This window comes from Aquarana catesbeiana, linkage group LG05 (assembly GCF_042186555.1).
Source record: "Aquarana catesbeiana isolate 2022-GZ linkage group LG05, ASM4218655v1, whole genome shotgun sequence".
Classification (NCBI taxonomy): Eukaryota; Metazoa; Chordata; class Amphibia; order Anura; family Ranidae; genus Aquarana; species Aquarana catesbeiana.
In genome coordinates, this window is record NC_133328.1 from 301,650,573 (window position 1) to 301,668,545 (window position 17,973).

The window sequence follows — 17,973 nt, forward strand, 5'->3', positions numbered from 1 at the left end:
CAGATTTTGAGCAAACAGGCATGGAGTAATGTCAGAGGGTAATGTATCTACAACTCAATTGCATTATTTATCTCAGTATGGATAGTTTACATGCTTTTCTATAATTGTGTATATCAAAACTCTTAAGTAAATATCTACCTATTCTTTGTTCTAATTAAAGATATTTATAACTACTAACAAATTTGAACCCATAAAATTATTCAAACCCAGAATTAGCTGTTCATTTCTACTGTCAAGAGCCCTTCAGCCAGTAATCACAAAGGTGGAAATGTTCTAGTGCTACCAATAATTGTATAAATCAAGCCTACACAACTAATAGATAACTAAAAAAATTTAGTTCTACATTATTACTTTGTGGCAATCAAAGCCAGCCACCAATATAAGCACAAGAAATATGTCAGCATTTGTAATGTCTGGGAATACACTCAATGCTAAGGGCTAAAAGAATACCAACTACCAAATGTAAACTGGAGCAAATCCATAACTCCCATCTGATGCACATCAGTTCTACCAATCACAACCCCTATTGTTACATATTGTGAGATCCTTGTCCTAGGAACAGAAACTAATGCCGCGTACACACGACCGGACTTTACGGCATACTTTGCCCGGCAGACTTTGACGGACTTTCCGAATGAACGGACTTGCCTACACACGATCAACCAAAGTCCGATGGATTAGTACGTGATGACGTACGTCCGGACTAAAACAAGGAAGTTCATAGCCAGTAGCCAATAGCTGCCCTAGCGTCAGTTTTTGTCCTTCGGACTAGCATACAGACAAGCGGACTTTTCGACCAGACTCGAGTCCGTCGGATAGATTTGAAACAGGTTTCAAATCTAAGTCCGTCAAACTTTTTAGAAAACAAAGTCCGCTGGAGCCCACACACGATTGAATTGTCCGACCAAATCCGGTACGCCGGACCAAGTATGCCGTAAAGTCCGATCGTGTGTACACGGTATAACCATCAGATTACTGTTGACAAATGATAAGAATAAATGCAGATCTACTCAAATTCTCTCATTGTCCTCACTATTTTATACACAGGCTCATGAGCAACACGAGCAAACCAGGAAAAGAAAAATTCCAACTCAAACCCAAACAAGAAAAACTCTAAGGTTTCTATTTTGCCGTGTACACACGAGCGGACTTTACGGCAGACTTTGTCCTGCGGACTTTACAACGGACTTTCCGAATGAACGGACTTGCCTGCACTTGATCAACCAAAGTCCGACGGATTCGTATGTGATGACGTACGACCGGACTAAAACAAGGAAGTTCATAGCCAGTAGCCAATAGCTGCCCTAGCGTCGGTTTTTGTCAGTCGGACTAGCATACAGACGAGCGGACTTTTCGACCGACTCGAGTCCATCGAAAAGATTTGAAACATTTCATTTCTAGGTCCGTCGAACTTTTGGGGAAAAGTCAGCTGGAGCCCACACACAATCGAATTGTCCGACGGACTCCGGTCCGCCGAACCAAGTATGCCGTAAAGTCCGGTCGTGTGTAAGCGGCATTAGTCTTTGTGCCCAAGCTGAGTAGACTTCCCCTACTTCCTGTTTTGGTAAAGGGTGCCACTAGGACTCTTAAATGAGAAAAAAATACAAATAGAGACATGGATCCAGGTTATAATAAAAAGAGTACCTATTCCTTCCCACACTACCCAAACCACAAAAAAGGAAAAAAAGTTCCTGCTTAATGTTCGAGGCAAACGATTGTTGATGTAGCTTTAGATCAGTGGTCCTTAACTTCTGTTCTCAGGACCCACTAACAGGCCAGATTTTAAGTATTACTTTGGGGAGATGCAGACTAGAATACTGCAATCACTGAGCAACAAATGATATCACCTGTGATGTATTTCAGTTCTCTTGCAAACCTGGCCTGTTAGTGGGTCCTGAGGACAGGAGTTTAGAACCACTGGTTTAGATATTTGTCTAATCTTCATTAAAGGATAACTGAACCTTTCATAAAGATTTGGTATCGTTTATAAATCACCTTGTCAATTGTAATAGACAACTTACAACTGCTGCTAGCAGTGTTTTGGTCTTCTCCTATATAGTGCATCTAAAGCTACTCTCATCCATGCTAAATAGCGTGGATGGAGGGGTCTCCCCTGCTGGCTATTGTATTCAAACAGCTGCAAAACCCACGACTATTTTCATACCCAAACTTTGACTGAATCTGATAGGCTGCAGTCACTGTTCGGACAACAATATTTCACCCTGCTATTTCGATTTTTCAGTTGACTATTGCCGAATTTGGTCATGCTGACAGGGCCATCTACAACTTAAATTTTAGATGATTAGATTCAGCAGGATTCTGCAAAATTTTGAGCCAGCTTAGGCAAGCACCAATGCGCACTCTGCAGCCACTAAGTGTAACAGGCATCCTGAGAGCAAGTACTGAGTCAGAGGCTGAACATTTATTCTCCATGGGAGAGCAATGATCATGCATGTCGGCTCCACGGGCTGCCACAACTAGAGAGAAAATCAGATGAGGAGACAACTGCTGTTAAGCCATTGGCAGTCTATATAAAGTAGAAAGCTCAGCAGATCATCAGTGTATAGATCTTCACTATTCCAAAAGCAGCCAAGCGGCTAGCAATTTCCTCGCAATGTACAGGAAAGAAAGTGAAAGATGCGAGACACCCCTAAGATTTCAAACCGGATAAAAACCAGATCACAATGAAAACTGCTCTCCTCGACAGTTATCAAGGAACTGCATCATGGCAATCACGCTTTTTAAAACTTTATGATCTCAACAGTCGAACAATTTGGGTGGTCTAACGTCTTGGTCATATGAGAAAAAAGCTGAGAATATTCACAAGAGTATCAATCTGTTAATGCTGATAGCAGAAAGGCTCACCTGGGTGTGCGATTTAATATCTAGAATTTATTTTACACACACACCGCCATATATACATGCATATGCAGTATACATTTTTAGTTTAACTTCCAGTTTAATGGCTCTTAGAAGCACCCTACATTTTTTCAGGATTTGGGCAGTAGCAGAATGCTTAGACAATATCAAATGTGAGCAATACAGGTGGCCAGTTTGATAAGCAGGGAGGACCAATGCTAAATTTATATTAAAACTATAGTACAAAAGCCAACACAGAAAATATTGCAAAGAACTACCTGGATGATCACACTCATGCTGTCTGGTGCAGGGTTTCTTACACTCAGGAGGTCTCGTGCCACAGGGTACTGGAGGAAAAATCACAGACTCCCCACAGTAACAAGTGAGTTCATCAAAACCTGAAAGAAAAAAAAAAATATATATATAGTAATACTATTAATGGACAAATGCTAAACTAAAATAAAAGATCTTTTTTTTTTTTTAATGCTCCTTCCAATGACAAACTCATGACCAAATGAGCTTGAGCACTGGCCATTCTTTTAAAGGGGTCTACTGAATTTTATATTTTTTTTACCCATTGTGCATGTATTGTTTAAAGGAGGTACCTCATTACAGTAATTAATGGCCCTATAGACCTTTAGGTTCCTGTGGCACTGCCACCTTGTTTAGAGCATAAGCGGCACCCAGCAGACACCCGACTCCCCACAGGCCCCTTTGTAATACTGTGCATGCTCAGTATGGAGCAAGTTGGCAGCAAGCTCCCATCACCTATAGTCCCTGTCTCCATGGCAGTTTCTTCAGTCACATGACCCTTGACTGAAGTTAATAAAGCAGCATGCGCCTGCTTAGAGGGAAGGAGGTGGCAGTTGAACATAGAAGAGTAGCTACATGGACAAAAGAAGTACTTGCATCCTTTACAGTTTGCAACTGCTCTAAATCTGCTGAAAATTGTGTTGCATCAACACTGTCTTTATGTAAGGTCCCGCACTGTGCCTTGGGACTGTCAGACCAGCTCTCAAGGCTGTACTGGGAGTTCCACAGAGGGCTATAATGTTGCAGAAGTAAGGAGGAGACACTGCCAAGCTAGAATATCAACCCTCTCTGAAATTGTCGAATTGCCTAGCAAGATCTGAGGTAACTGCAGGCCAAAAAAAAAAAAAGTTTTCAGAAAAGAAAAAAATTGGATTTTTTGTTTACCTATAAAATCCTTTTTTTCAGAGGACACAAGTATTCCCATACCTAGTAAGACAGAAGTTATGCTGCCACCTTCAGGTTTAAAAAAACAAAAAAATAAAACATGTCTATACTTGCCTACTCTGTGCAATGGAATTGCACAGAGCGGCCAGTAACCTTCTTTTTGGGTCAGCGCGCGGGCGCTCCTGGCCCCTACTATTTGGTCAGTGACCCCATGGGAAGCCGCTTCCCATGGGGCCACTAATGCTTGCTCGCACCAGGGTCCCTCTGCTGCGTCTATTGTCAGACAGCGGGACTTCCTCATTACTGGCTTTGATTGACAGCATTTTGAGCCAATGGCTTCCGGTGCCCCAGCAAAGCCAGCGAGACCCGGAAGTGAGGGGAGAAAAAAAATAAGCAGAAGTGCACGGCGCTGGATCAAATGAGGATTCAGGTAAGTAAAGGGGGCTGAGGGGGCAATGCTGACACCTAAACAAACATTTTTTACCTTAATGCAAGTAATGCATTAAGTTAAAAAGCTTTTAGACTTTACAACCGCTTTAAGTTTTTAGCAAGCCCTGAAACAAAGAGAGGTGGGATCCCTGTGTCCTGTGATGTCCTACAAAAAAAAGGATTTTACAGGTAAACCAAAAATCCATTTTTTTTTTTATTGTACGTCCCAGGACATGGGGTATCTTCATATCCATTACAAAAGGGATGTCCCAAAGTACTGAATATCAGGGGAGGGTAGCACTGCAACAAGCAAACAGACCCCAAACAACGAAACCTCACGCAGCAGCCTTCAAGAATCATTGACCAAAGGTCATGTCCTCAAAGGCTCAAACATTCACTTAATAAAGCTTGGTAAAAGTATGAACTGAAGATCAGGTAGCAGTCCAAGTAGCACCAACACTCCCGGTAGCAAAACCGCTCACAGAGAATGGTTGAACTTTGCCCTTTAGACCATGAGCTTGATAAATAAGCGGATGGATCCATTCAAAATGGTAGATGTGGAAGCTGAATGAGACTTTCTTGGGCCTTCAGGAAGCACAAAGAGGGAATAAGACTAACTGCAGCCATCAACTTCAAGTAAGTCTTGACTGTGCAAGCCATATCCAGTGTATGGAGAGCCTTGTCCCCCAGCAGCTGAAACTTTGGACAGAAAAAAAAAAAAAAAGGTAACAACGTCCTGGTTAGCATGGAAGGAAGTGACCACCTTAGGGAAAAAGGATGGAGGAGACCATAAAACCACCTTGTCATGATAAAGTACCAGGAACGGTTCCTTACAGGCAAAAAGCAGCCAATTCTGAAACTCTACGAGTGGAAGAAATGGTAACCAGAAAAAAAATAAATAACCTTCCGTGTCAGGAGGATGTCCTGGATGGGTTCAAAACAAGATTTGTGCAAAACAGAAAGTACCAACTTGAGGTCCCACAGAGTAAACAGATTCTTAACCAGTGGTACAATACATGTGACCTTGTACAAAGACATGCACCAAGGATGTAAAGCAATGGATCTTTAAAAGAACCACCAAAATCTGGCCAAAATCTGACGCTAGATTGTACTTCAGACCAGTCCCTGGTTGACTCTCGACAAGAGAAACGCCAGGATGTGGCCTACAATATACAAAATCCTCGAGCCTCACACCCAGCAAAATAAGACTTCCAAGTCCTGTGGTAAATTTTCCTTCAAGTTAATCTTCCTAACCTTTATCCAAATCGGATACTCCCTTCTTTTTTAAGACCCTGGCTTCAACAAGCATGTCGTTAAAGCCAGCGACTGAAGGATGGAAGTTCAGACCCTAGGACAGGAGGTCAGGTACATTCAGTAGGGTCCATGGTTCACCTAGCCACAAGTTTACGATGTTAGAGTAGCAGGTTCTCCTGGGCCAGGCTAGGGTGATCAAAATCACCAGAATGCCTTCCACCCAAATTCTTCAAAGCTGACTAGGTAGAAGCTAGAACCATGGAAATGCATAAACTAGGTAGAACTGATCGCACGGTGTTACCAAAGCATCCACCGTGAACACTCAGGGGTCCTTGGCCTGGATACAAATCTTCCCAGCGTTACATAAAACCTTGATACCAGAAGATCAACAATCTGGGCTCCCCACTTTCGGCAGTTTCTTTAACACCTCTGGGTCAAGTGCCCACTCCCCTCAAATCAGTCATTGACAGCTGAAAAAAGTCAGCCTGCCAATTTTCCACACTGGATGAATGTGGACAGCAAAGTAGAGATTTGACGTTTCGTCCAAGACAGGATGGGATCTGCTTCCTCTTGAGCAGCCCAACATCTGGTGCCTCTCTGATTTGTGAATGCCACCATTGTGGCATTGTCCTGCAGAATCTTTACAGCCAGAATGTGGCAGAACTTCATTCCTCCACCTCCGGCTCTCACTCTCCATTACCCGCTGTCAATTGTAAAACACAGAAGCCTTTGCTCTTAGTGGCTCCCAGACTTAACAGATCCCTGCATTCTCTACACGCAGCGCACCCCTGATCCCAGCGTTCTCTACACGCAGCGCACCCCTGATCCCTGCGTTCTCTACACGCAGCGCACCCCTGATCCCTGCGTTCTCTACACGCAGCGCACCCCTGATCCCTGCGTTCTCTACACGCAGCGCACCCCTGATCCCTGCGTTCTCTACACGCAGCGCACCCATGAACCCTGCGTTCTCTACACGTAGCGCACCCATGAACCCTGCACTCTGTACGTAGCGCACCCATGAACCCTGCACTCTGTACGTAGCGCACCCATGAACCCTGCACTCTGTACGTAGCGCACCCATGAACCCTGCACTCTGTACGTAGCGCACCCATGAACCCTGCACTCTGTACGTAGCGCACCCATGAACCCTGCACTCTGTACGTAGCGCACCCATGAACCCTGCACTCTGTACGTAGCGCACCCATGAACCCTGCACTCTGTACGTAGCGCACCCATGAACCCTGCACTCTGTACGTAGCGCACCCATAAACCCTGCACTCTGTACGTAGTGCACCCATAAACCCTGCACTCTGTACGTAGTGCACCCATGAACCCTGCACTCTGTACGTAGTGAACCACAGATACAACTGGCCCTTTGAGGGCAACCATACTGCTGATGTGGCCTGCAATGAAATGGAGTATGACACCCCTGTTCTATGACATCCAAAGCAAAAGGGTAGAAATGAGAGAAACAAGTATTAAGCACCTTCTTTTAAAACATGGAAGAGCAAGCTTGATTACTAATAACAGTAAAGTGAAGCAGCGCTATGTGTACACTCATGTAAACAAATATTAAAGTGCAATCACTATATGACCAAAGAGGATATCAAAGAAACATATCTAAAATGCATATAATCAAAACGTGCATAAATCCAATCTGAATGCAAATGCAGTATTAAATTCAATCAAAATGCAATGATAAATAATATGAAGTATTCAACAGTAATAGGCCAATCAATTCAGTGTAAGAAAGCTGTAAAAATGTACAAAAAATAGTCTCTTCAACTGTGCAAAATAGTGCAAAAGGGAAGGGAAGGGAGGAAAAAAGTGTCCAAGTGCAGAGGAAAAAATAAACATGATGGAAAACTTGCAGACCACTTTCAAATCCAAACCCAGTGTGCTCTAGCCTCTCACCTCCCAATAGAGACCCCAACGGGTCTAGTCACACATCTAGATAGATTATCTTTTTTGGCAATCTGTACTTCTTTCCTCTCTGTTGGAGATATCACAGCAGGACAAAGACATAGACGCAGATAAAAAAAGGCTCCTTTCCTGTGTGGTCTAGGTGTTGGAACAACCTCTCTCCAAAGCTCCTCCAGTTAGGGAATGTTATTCAAGGATAAAAGGGGATCTCCATTGTGTAGTAGTTAAAACAATTATATTTATTAAAAAGTAGCAACTTGCATCTCAAATTAAAGATCAGCAGCGTGTAAAACACAGAATTCCGGTCTCGCCTTGACCAGAAGTGACGTCACCCAACTCCTCCTAACGCGTTGAGTCACTGACACGTGACTTTTTCAAGGGTTTTTGCGTCACTGACCACGTGACTTTTCAAAAACCCTTGAAACAGTCACGTGTCGGTGACACAACGCGTTGGGTGGAACCAGGTGACGTCACTTCTGGTCAAGGCGAGACCGGAAGTTTGTTTTACACGCTGCTGATCTTTGTAATTTGAGGTGCAAGTTGCTACTTTTTAATAAATGTAATTGTTTTAACTACTACACAATGGAGATCCTTTTTATCCTTACATAACATTCCCTAACTGGAGGAGCTTTGGAGAGAGGTCGTTCCCAGACCTAGACTGTCTCTATCTCGCTGTGATATCTCTAACAGAGGAAAGGAAAGAAGTACAGATTGCCAATAAAGATTATCTAGATGTGTGACTAGACCCGTCGGGGTCTCTATTGGAGGTGAGAGGCTGGAGCACACTGGGTGTGGATTTGAAGGTGGTCTGCAAGTTTTTCATCACGTTTATTTTTTCCTCTGCACTTGGATACTTTTTTATGCCCTTCCCTTGTGCACTATTTTGCACAGTTGAGACATTTTTTTGCATTTATTTGCACATTTTTGCAGTTTTCTTGCACTAAATTGAGTGGACTATTACTGCTTAATACTTCATATTATTTATCATTGCATTTTGATTGAATTTATTACTGCATTTGTCCTTTGAATTTATGCACCTTTTGATTATATGCATTTTAGATATGTTTCTTTGATATCCTCTTTGGTCATATAGAGATTGCACCTTAATTGTTTATATGAGTGTACACATATAGCGCTGCTTCACTTTACTGCTATTTATTGGTGCTGGTGACACTATAGAAGTTCAGAAGCTATATAGATTTATTACACTTTTAATTATATTTAAACACTGTAGCGCATAAGTACCCCCTTTTGTATCAAGCTTGATTACTGCCAACATCAATTATAATTTGCATAGATGCATTTTAAGTTGACTGCAAGCAGAAAAAAAAAATGTGTATACAAAAAGGTGAGCAGGCAAAAATACTGTCATTCTCCAGCTCTTTTATCAAACTTCGGCTTGGATTAAAAAAAATTCACACTAAGCAGTGTGACTCACATTTGTGTTTCTTAGGTTTGTACCTTAGAAATCTGAGGCGGTGTAAGGACTACACCTCAATTTTGAATAAAACTAAGTACTTGCCGAGTTAGTAAGGTTGGCTAAAAGACGCCAGTCCATCCAGTTTAACGCGCGTGTGTGTGTGTGTGTGTGTTTAGGGCTCTACCACTTACCATATTACTGTATATTGTGTTCAATAAGATGCCCATATAAAAGTATTTTGAAATTAGTGACACTTCCCGCTGAAACCACCAACTGTGGAAGGGAGTTCCACATTATTACCGCTCTAATAGAGAACCACTTACGCAGTTTAAGGTTAAACTGTTGCTCGTCCAGCTTCATTGAGTGGCCACGTGTCTTCTTGAGTGACCCGAGACTTAATAGCTTCCTCCCAGTGGAATCACCATGAAAATATTTTTATATCACTTTTTATATCACTATCATATCCCCTTTTTAGGGTCTCCTTATTGTTTTGTTGCCCTTCTCTGGACTCTATCCAGTTCCAACACATCCCTCCTGAGGACCAGTGACCAGAACTGGATGGCATACTCAAGTTGTGGCCAAACCAGAGTTTTGTAAAGTGGTAGAATTAAAGTCTTCTCTAATGAGTAAATATCCTTTGTAATGCATGCCAATATTCTGCTGGCCTTGCTTGCTGCAGCTTAGCATTACAAGCTATTGCTGAGTGTCATTAACAAGGACTCCCAGATCTTTTTCCATCCTCTATTCCCTTAGAGGTTTTTCCCTAGTTTGTAGCTTGCATTCATATTTTTAGCCCCCCAAGTGCATTACTTTACATTTTTTTTTGCCATCTGTGTCCAATTGGGGAGATGTCCCTTCAAAAACCAAAATAGGATGTGAGCAGAAACCCCTTTAAAGCAAGGGATCTCATATGACCAGAACTAGTGTCCTCATTGGAAGATTTCCCCTCTATTTCTGTTCTGGTGACAACTGAAAAAATTTGGGATTTTCTTTTACTTTCACTCTCGGTGATCACAGCAAACAAGACAAATAGAGATGATGAATCTCCCTAAAGGAGGCACAGATAGGAGTAACAACCTGGAGGTATTCTAATCCCTCTCCACCCTAACCGAAAAAAAAAAAAAAAAAAAAAAAGGTTTTGCTTTTAGTGATATCTTAAAGTATAGGCATTTGAGGTTTCAAGCATTTAAAGGTGATGAAAATAAAAATTCACTAAACTCACTTGCTCTGCCATGCAGTGTTTATTCAAGGTCTATTGGGCAGAACGATGGTTGAGTCTGCTGTAGTCTGCAGTGACCCTCACAATAACAGTAAGAGTTCAATGCACATACTGTATAAGAACTACATATAGTGAAAGTCTTTAAAATACAGTGTTTATATCTTACTTGTCTGCCAACAATTCTGACAGTTCCCACGATGGCAAGGTTGATCACATCTGTGAAGGCCGCAGTTGAGTTTATGACCACAAATTAAGGAGCACTTGTGTTCTTTGTCCTGTTCACAAAGTAAGTTGCATCAAAATTAGATTTAAAGCTGAACTTCAGGCAAAAAAAAAAAACTTTAAAAATATGCATTTTCATAGCCACAAAGTTGTGTGCACCAAATGCTTTCACATACAGACATATTATCTTGTAAAGGTGATGATATTATCAGTGTGCTGCAACATCTGCTTATCCCAGAGTTTAGCTTTGCCTTACTGGTATGCCACTGTTAGTTCGATACACTGATCAGCCATAACTTTAGGACCACTGAGAAGTTAAGTAAATAACATTGATTATCTCGTTGCAATGCATATGAAAGTCAGATGTGTATTTTGGGCAGCCAATGAACATGTCCCTAAAGTTGATGTTTTGAAAGCAGAAAAAAAAAAAAAAATGTGCATTGCAGTTTGTTGTGTATGGGGCCACGCAGCCGCAGACTGGTCAGGGTGTCCATGGTGACCCATGTCTACAATGGGCACCTGAGCATCAACACTTGACCACAGAGCAATGTAAGGTGGTGGCCTGGTCCTATGAATCATGTTTTCTTTTACATCAAGTGGATGGCTGCGTGCGTTGTTGACCTGGAAAAAGGTGGCACCAGCCAGGGTGCACTATGGGAGGAAGACAAACCGGCAGCAGTGTGATGCTTTGGGCAATGTTCTGCTTGGAAAACTTGGGTCCCGCCATTCATGTGGATGTTACCTGACACATACCTCCTGTCTAAACATTGTTGCTAACCAAATACACTCCTTCATGGAAATGGTATTCCCTGATGGCAATGGCACCTTTTAGCCGTATAATGTATATAATACCTTACCGTAAAGTTGGACCCTTAAATTGGTTTTGAGGAGTTTATGTTTATTTTATTATCACATGTATTTATATCGTGCTCACAATTTATAAAATGCTTTACAGTGAGGGAAAAAAAGTATTTGATCCCCCGATTTAGTACGTTTACCCACTGACAAGGATGTGATCAGTCTATAATTTTAATGGTAGGTTTATTTTAACAGTGAGAACAAAAAAATATCCAGAAAAACGCATTTCAAAAAGTTATAAATTGATTTGCATTTAGTTTAATTCTATTTTATTAAGAGAAGAAAGTTGTAAACACGTTTAAATCGTTCAATAGTACGTAGATGGATACAGAACAGTACAGGTTTAGTAACATATTCTCATGTTACAGATAATTTGTTAGCATCACGGAAATAGTTGGTTACAGAAGCCTATAAAGTTATAGCATCTAGTCTGACATATTAATGAGCACAACTATCTTCTCAACGAGCGGTGCCCATATATTGCAAACTTGTTAAGGCTTATGGTATTGTGTTAAATTTAATTTCAGGTCTTGGAGAATTGTTCCTCTTGACCCGATTCCTGTGACAACAGTCGTTCCAGACTATTTATTCGGTCCACTTCAATTGCCCAATCCCCCAGGGAAGGCATGTTTGTCGACTTCCAGTGTCTGGGTAGGACCGTTCTAGCTGCTGCCAGAAAGTGGCGCAGAACATCTTTTGACCGCTTTGACCGGTTCAGGGAGTATAGATAACAGAACTACTTCTGGAGAGGGTGTAATTGGAGGTCGCCACGAGTCTGCAGTACAGGTCGAGCATCATTTGCCAGAACTTCTGCGGGGGGGGGGGGGGGGAAAGTTCCCTTGGATGACAAGCAACGCCAGCAGGTAACCAGGAGTGTCGGTTTTATCCAGTGTAAAGTCGAGGGGCATCTGTACCAATGGGTCAACAACTTGAACCCTTTTTCTTGGGCCTTGGAGGCTACGGATATTTTGTGAGTCAGAATTAAGCTCTTTTGCCAATCAACGGGTGAGATGGAATGACCCAAATCTGACTTCCAGGCCTGTGTGTAAGGGAGGGGGGGAGGGATTGGAAGCCCTATGTAAGAGAGAGTAGAGTTGGCAAACCACATGCGTAGGGGGATCGTCCTGAAGCAACATGTTCTCCAATTCTGTTAAATCAGAATGTACGAATGTAGGATATCACTTGTTGCCGCTGCAGCCAATGCATTGAGGTATGTGGGGATGGGTCTGAGGGAACGTCCATATTCAGAGAGGAGTCTGAAAGAAGGACTTGGGCAAGTCGTCTGTGGTCCTCCTTACGCCAGGGTCCAAATCTCAATCCCTGTAGTGGCGGTGGCAAAAGCCGGGGTTCCAAACAAAGGCGTCACGAGTCCCTTTAGTGGAGATAAGGTCTTGGAGGAATTCATTCAGGTCCAAATTTGTATTGTTTGTCGGTTAAGATCGCCAACGAGTATGCCCCCATTCAGGAATTCAGCAGGCGTCCACGGCAAAGCGCAGAGATCTATGGGATTTAGATGGGTCTCTATTTGTAACCATACTTTGGTGGAGGGTTGGTGAAACCAGTCAAGTATACACGTGAGTACTGCTGCTCTATAGTATATAGATGCATCTGGAGCTCCAGCTTCACCTCAAATCTTGGGGAGTGATAGCGTGTCATAGCGTATCCATGGCCAAGCCCCCCTCCAGATAAAGGAGGAAAAACATTTGGCGGAGCTTCTTAAAGAACGAGGAGGGTATGTAGATAGGAATTGTCTGGAACAGATATAGAAACCGAGGGAGAACGTCCATTTTTAGAGCATTCACCCTGCCTAGAAATGACAGGTGTTTCTTTGTGTAGGTTGGAAGATCTGTCTTGGTTCTAATCAGAAGGGGAATGAAGTTCATGGGGAACAAATGGGATCCGTCTGTGGGCGCTTGGATTCTGAGGTAATGGATGGAAGTGGGACCAGTTTTAAAGGGAAACTTAGTGGAGACTTGGCAGAGGGCCTCTATGGACAGCAAAATATTCAGGATTTCTGACTTCCTATGATTCACTTTGAAGGTGCTCAGCTTCCCAAATTTCCTTTTGAATTCCTGCAGTATGTCCAGTAGGGATAGATGGGGTTGGGTCACAAACATTAGCAGGTCATCGGCAAAGAGAGCCAGATTGGAGTAAGTGGGGCCTACTTAGATACCTGAGATGATTGAGCAAAGCAATTGCCAGGTGTTCCATGCCAAGGACATAGAGAAGGGGGGACAGAGGACAGCCTTGCCGTATCCCATTGTGGATAGAGAATGTGGGGGACAATGAGCCATTCACCCGAATTCAAGCGGATGGAGAGGAGTAGAGGGACATAATTTGGGATAGCATATTGGGGCCCAGACCTATCTGCATTAGAGACATCTGGAGGAATTGCCAGTCGACCCGATCAAATGCTTTTTCCACATCGACCGTCAAAAGGCATAGAGGGACGTCATGGGCGTGGGCATAGTCAGTAAGAAGCAGGGTTTTCAGGATGTTGTCCCTTACCTCGCGACCACTTACAAAACGGGGGGGTAGCAGTGGCTGCATTCTATTGGCTAGAATTTTGGCGTAGATTTTTAAGTCTACTCCAATTAATAATATGGACCTATAATTTGCGCACAGAGTTGGGTCCTTATCTGGTTTTGGGATAATGGCAACGTGGGCTTCAAGCGTTTTTGGAGGAAACACTGAGCCTTTCGATATGGGATTGAACACCTTAGTTGGTCAGTAGGAAGCAAATATTTTATAGAATTTGGAAGTGAAGCCATCAGCACCGCAAGCGCTCCTGTGACCTCGTCTGCAGGAATTACCTGCTCCAGCATCGCAGTCCAATGTAGGAAGTACCGTTTTCGCTATACAAGTCTGTCTATCATTCACAGGGGTAGGGGAGGGACTAGACAAAGCGCCAGGTTATATAGTGATTGGTAAAAATCTCTGAAAGTTTGTGATATCCTAGAGGGCTCACTGATCATTTCCCAGATGGGGCCCGAATATGAGGTATAAATGTAGAAGACGTGTTTGATTGGAGGGAGGGAGTGAGCTAAAGGTCTACCGCATTTATCTTGGAATCTGTACTGATGTAAGGCAAGCCTGTCTGCATAGGTACGAGCTGAGGCCCCATACAGTTCTTTGAGTCGGATCGAGCCGTTAAGACTTCTGTAAGGGTCACCACCATTGGGGCTAGTTTATGTTGCTTTTCAAGGTCTCAAAGCTTTTGCAATGCAGACGTTATTGCAGCTGATCGTTCCTTTTTCAAGCGGGACCCTATGTGAATGAAGGTTCCTCGCAGGACAGCTTTAAGTGGCTCCCACTGTAAGGGTAGTGGGGTGGTGTCCGAGGCATGATCTGTAAAAGAATTAGAAATGGTTTCTGAAACCTTTTGGGAACAGTCAGGGGAGTGAATCATTCAGCCGCCACGTCCATTCCTTCATTGGAGTGGAAGGGAGCGATAGTGTCAGATAGGCGAGTGGTAGGACCAAACCGTAAAGGTCCATCTCACATTCGGGTGACCAATCCAAACAGCTATGACCAATGAGAAAATAGTCAACACAACTGTAAGTGATGGACCTGTCAAAAATGAGTATAGTTGCGTTTTTTTGGGAACAGGACTCGCCAAATGTCGATTAGACAGAGGTCGTAAATAGCCCATTTGAAGGCCCTCAGCTTAGTAAAGGAGATGGATGTGCGAGAGGTTGATGAGTCTAGGAGCAAATCCAGGGGGGTATTAAAATCCCTGCCTAAGATTAATCTACCTTCTGACGAGATCCTCATGTACTACAGAGCAGACGATATTTGATTAGTATTCGGTAGGTAGAGGTTTACGATATTAAATTTTGTACCCCATAGAGAGAACTTCAATAACACATACCTTCCCTGAGGATCCGAGAGCTGGTCTATCAGCTCAATCAGAACTGTTTTGTGGAAGGCAACAGAAACACCTCTAGTTTTCTGAGAGGGGTTTGTACTGTGGAACCATCTGTTAAAGTACTTGTTGAAGCAGGAAGTGGTGGAATTCGTTTGGAAAGGAGTTTCTTGTAACAGTAATTACATTGACCTGTTTGTGCATGTGGTAGAGGACTTGCCCTCTTTTGGATGCAACATTGAGGCCGTTTACATTATAAGAGCAAAATTTCAGGTGAAGACAAGTTATCACTGTGTGGGCCAGAGTGGAATGAGAAAGAGAAGATCAGATTATGTACAGCAGAAAGACAAAGAGGGATGGGGGTCCAAACACAGACCTGACCAGGAATCGAGAAGTGTGCAGTGAACTTGAATGGTGCTGGGTAGTTGAGGAGTGTTGATTTGGCTTCATATAGCAACCAAGAGCTGCCCTAATCTTCTGGTGAAGTAGGCCGACGCACTCTAGGGCCCATAGAATGTGATCTGGGCCTCGGATGTCTACGGCGTTGTGGGAGAGGGTCACGTGCTTGCACCCTGGTGGATCCAACCAGTTGGGTACATCAATTGGGTCCTGCTCCAGATAGAAAGAAGGCTGGGAGTTGGTCCCGGTCGGATAAGAAATGTATGGTCAGCCCTGGTCACCTTAATACTGAAGGGATGAGCCCATGTGTGGGTTGCTCCAGCTTGGAGTATCTGGTCCAGCAGCGGGTGGACCATGCGACGCATATACAGAGTGCCACGAGAGAGGTCAGAGCAGAGATGGATTGCAGAACCGTCAAAAGTCCACTGAGTTCAAACACCATGCTTTGCGCATTAGTTCTTTAAGGGTGTAATCGTGTACCCTGCAGAGGACGTCGTGTGGGCGGTCACTACGATCTCTCCTCGGCCCTTCTACTCGTCCCTGGTCTAATTCAATGGGGGGGCGAAGCCTCCCTCCTCAGAACTAGATTGAGGATAGCAGTGACAAAAGGTTTTACATTTTGTACCATTCGTGGCCTCTGGTATGCCTTCCTTGCAGCCTTATATTGTACCTGTGGCTCCTATTTTTACAGTCTATGTGCAATTGGTGCTGCTGTATGCAGTGCAAGTGCTCCCATTGAAGCCTGTTCAAGGGATGCGATACTGGCCGCATGGTCATTTTGAGTGTCAGTTAGGGCAGACACTGCAGACCCAGTAGCTGAGACCTGCTGTTGGAGGGCATGGAGGTCCTTACATACACCACGTCTATGGGCATTCCTTTATCTAGATGGCAGCTCACCTCCTCAAAGAAAGTTAATAGATTGGTTTGGCAAGAATGATTGTTCATGAATCAATGCCGACTAATGCTAATGATACCGTTGTCATTACTTAAATCTTGTATATAGTCCCTTATCACCCCCGCCAACAGCTTGCATACAATTGATGTTAGGCAAACTGGTCTGTAATTCCCAGGGATGTATCTAGGTCCTTTTTTAAATATCGGTGCTACATTGGCTTTACTCCACACAGCTGGTACCATTCCAGTCAGTAGACTGTTCGTAAAAATTAGGAACAATGATCTAGCAGTTACTTGACTGAGTTCCTTAAGGACCCTCGGGTGCAAGCCATCTGGTCCCGGTGACTTATTAATGTTATGTTTTTCAAGTCTTTTTTCCAATTTTGCCCTCTGTTAGCCATAACACATGCTTCCTGCAATGTGTCATGAGGATAAACATTGCAGTTTTGGTTACTGAAGCCCCCCGATTCCCTCGTGAAGACTGAGGAGGAGAATAAATTCAATACCTTCGCCATCTCTCCATCCTTCATCCTTCATAACCAGATTTCCGCCATCATTCTTTATGGGACCAATATGATCTGACCTCCCTTTCTTACTATTTAATTACTTAAAGAATTTCTGCACTTAAAGAATTTCTTGAGATTTTTTTTACTCTTTACCTCCGCTATGTGCCTTTCGTGTTCTATCTTAGCCGCCCTGATTACACCCTTACATTTGTTGCATTCTTTGTAAAGTTGGAATGCTGGTGATGATCCCTCAGCCTTGTATTTTTTGAAGGCCTTCTCATTTTTGCTTTTATGCATTTTTACGTCGGCATTAAGCCACCCAGGACTTTTATTAGCTCTTTTAAATGTATTTCCCACTGGGATGCACTGGCTAATGCCCTTATTTAATATGCTCTTAAAGCATACCCATTTTTACTCTGTGTTCTTTGTTCCTAAAATTTTATCCCAATTAGTATCTTCTAGCAAGGATTGTAGTTTAGGGAAGTTGGCTCTTTTGAAATTCAGGGTCTTTGTATTCCCCTTACGTTTCCAATTTGTGTGATTTATATTGAAACTAATGGACCTGTGATCGCCGTTTCCTAAATTGCCCTATAATTCCACATCCGTGATCAGGTCTGTATTGTTGGTAATCAGTAGGTCTAGTAGCGCTTTGTTTTTAGTTGGTGCGTTTACCATCTGACCCATGAAATTGTCCTGCAAGACATTGAGGAACTGGTGAGCCTTAGATGAATGCGCAATTCCTTTCAGTCTATGTCTGGAAAATTAAAATCCCCCATTATAATGACACTTTCCATCCTTCCAGTTAATCCAAATTGCGATAGGAGGTCCGCCTCCACCCTCTGGTTAGTATTACTTCCCCCTTAGTTTCCTCCCTTTGTAGAGCTACCCATAAGGAGTCCATCTGCTCCCTTGCTCCCTTAGTGATATC

At 43.2% G+C, this 17,973-nt stretch overlaps 1 protein-coding gene across 1 annotated transcript in view; it reads right to left on the reverse strand.

Annotated features, from left to right (window-relative positions):
• NFX1 (nuclear transcription factor, X-box binding 1) overlaps nucleotides 1–17,973 on the reverse strand; it is a 193,673-nt gene that overhangs the window by 86,064 nt on the left and 89,636 nt on the right. Inside the window, exons 13-14 of the mRNA XM_073630822.1 lie at nucleotides 10,468–10,576; nucleotides 3,138–3,257 (exon numbers count right to left, since the gene is read on the reverse strand). Coding sequence (XP_073486923.1) covers nucleotides 3,138–3,257; nucleotides 10,468–10,576 — 229 coding nt within the window. The remainder of the gene's footprint in view (nucleotides 1–3,137; nucleotides 3,258–10,467; nucleotides 10,577–17,973) is intronic.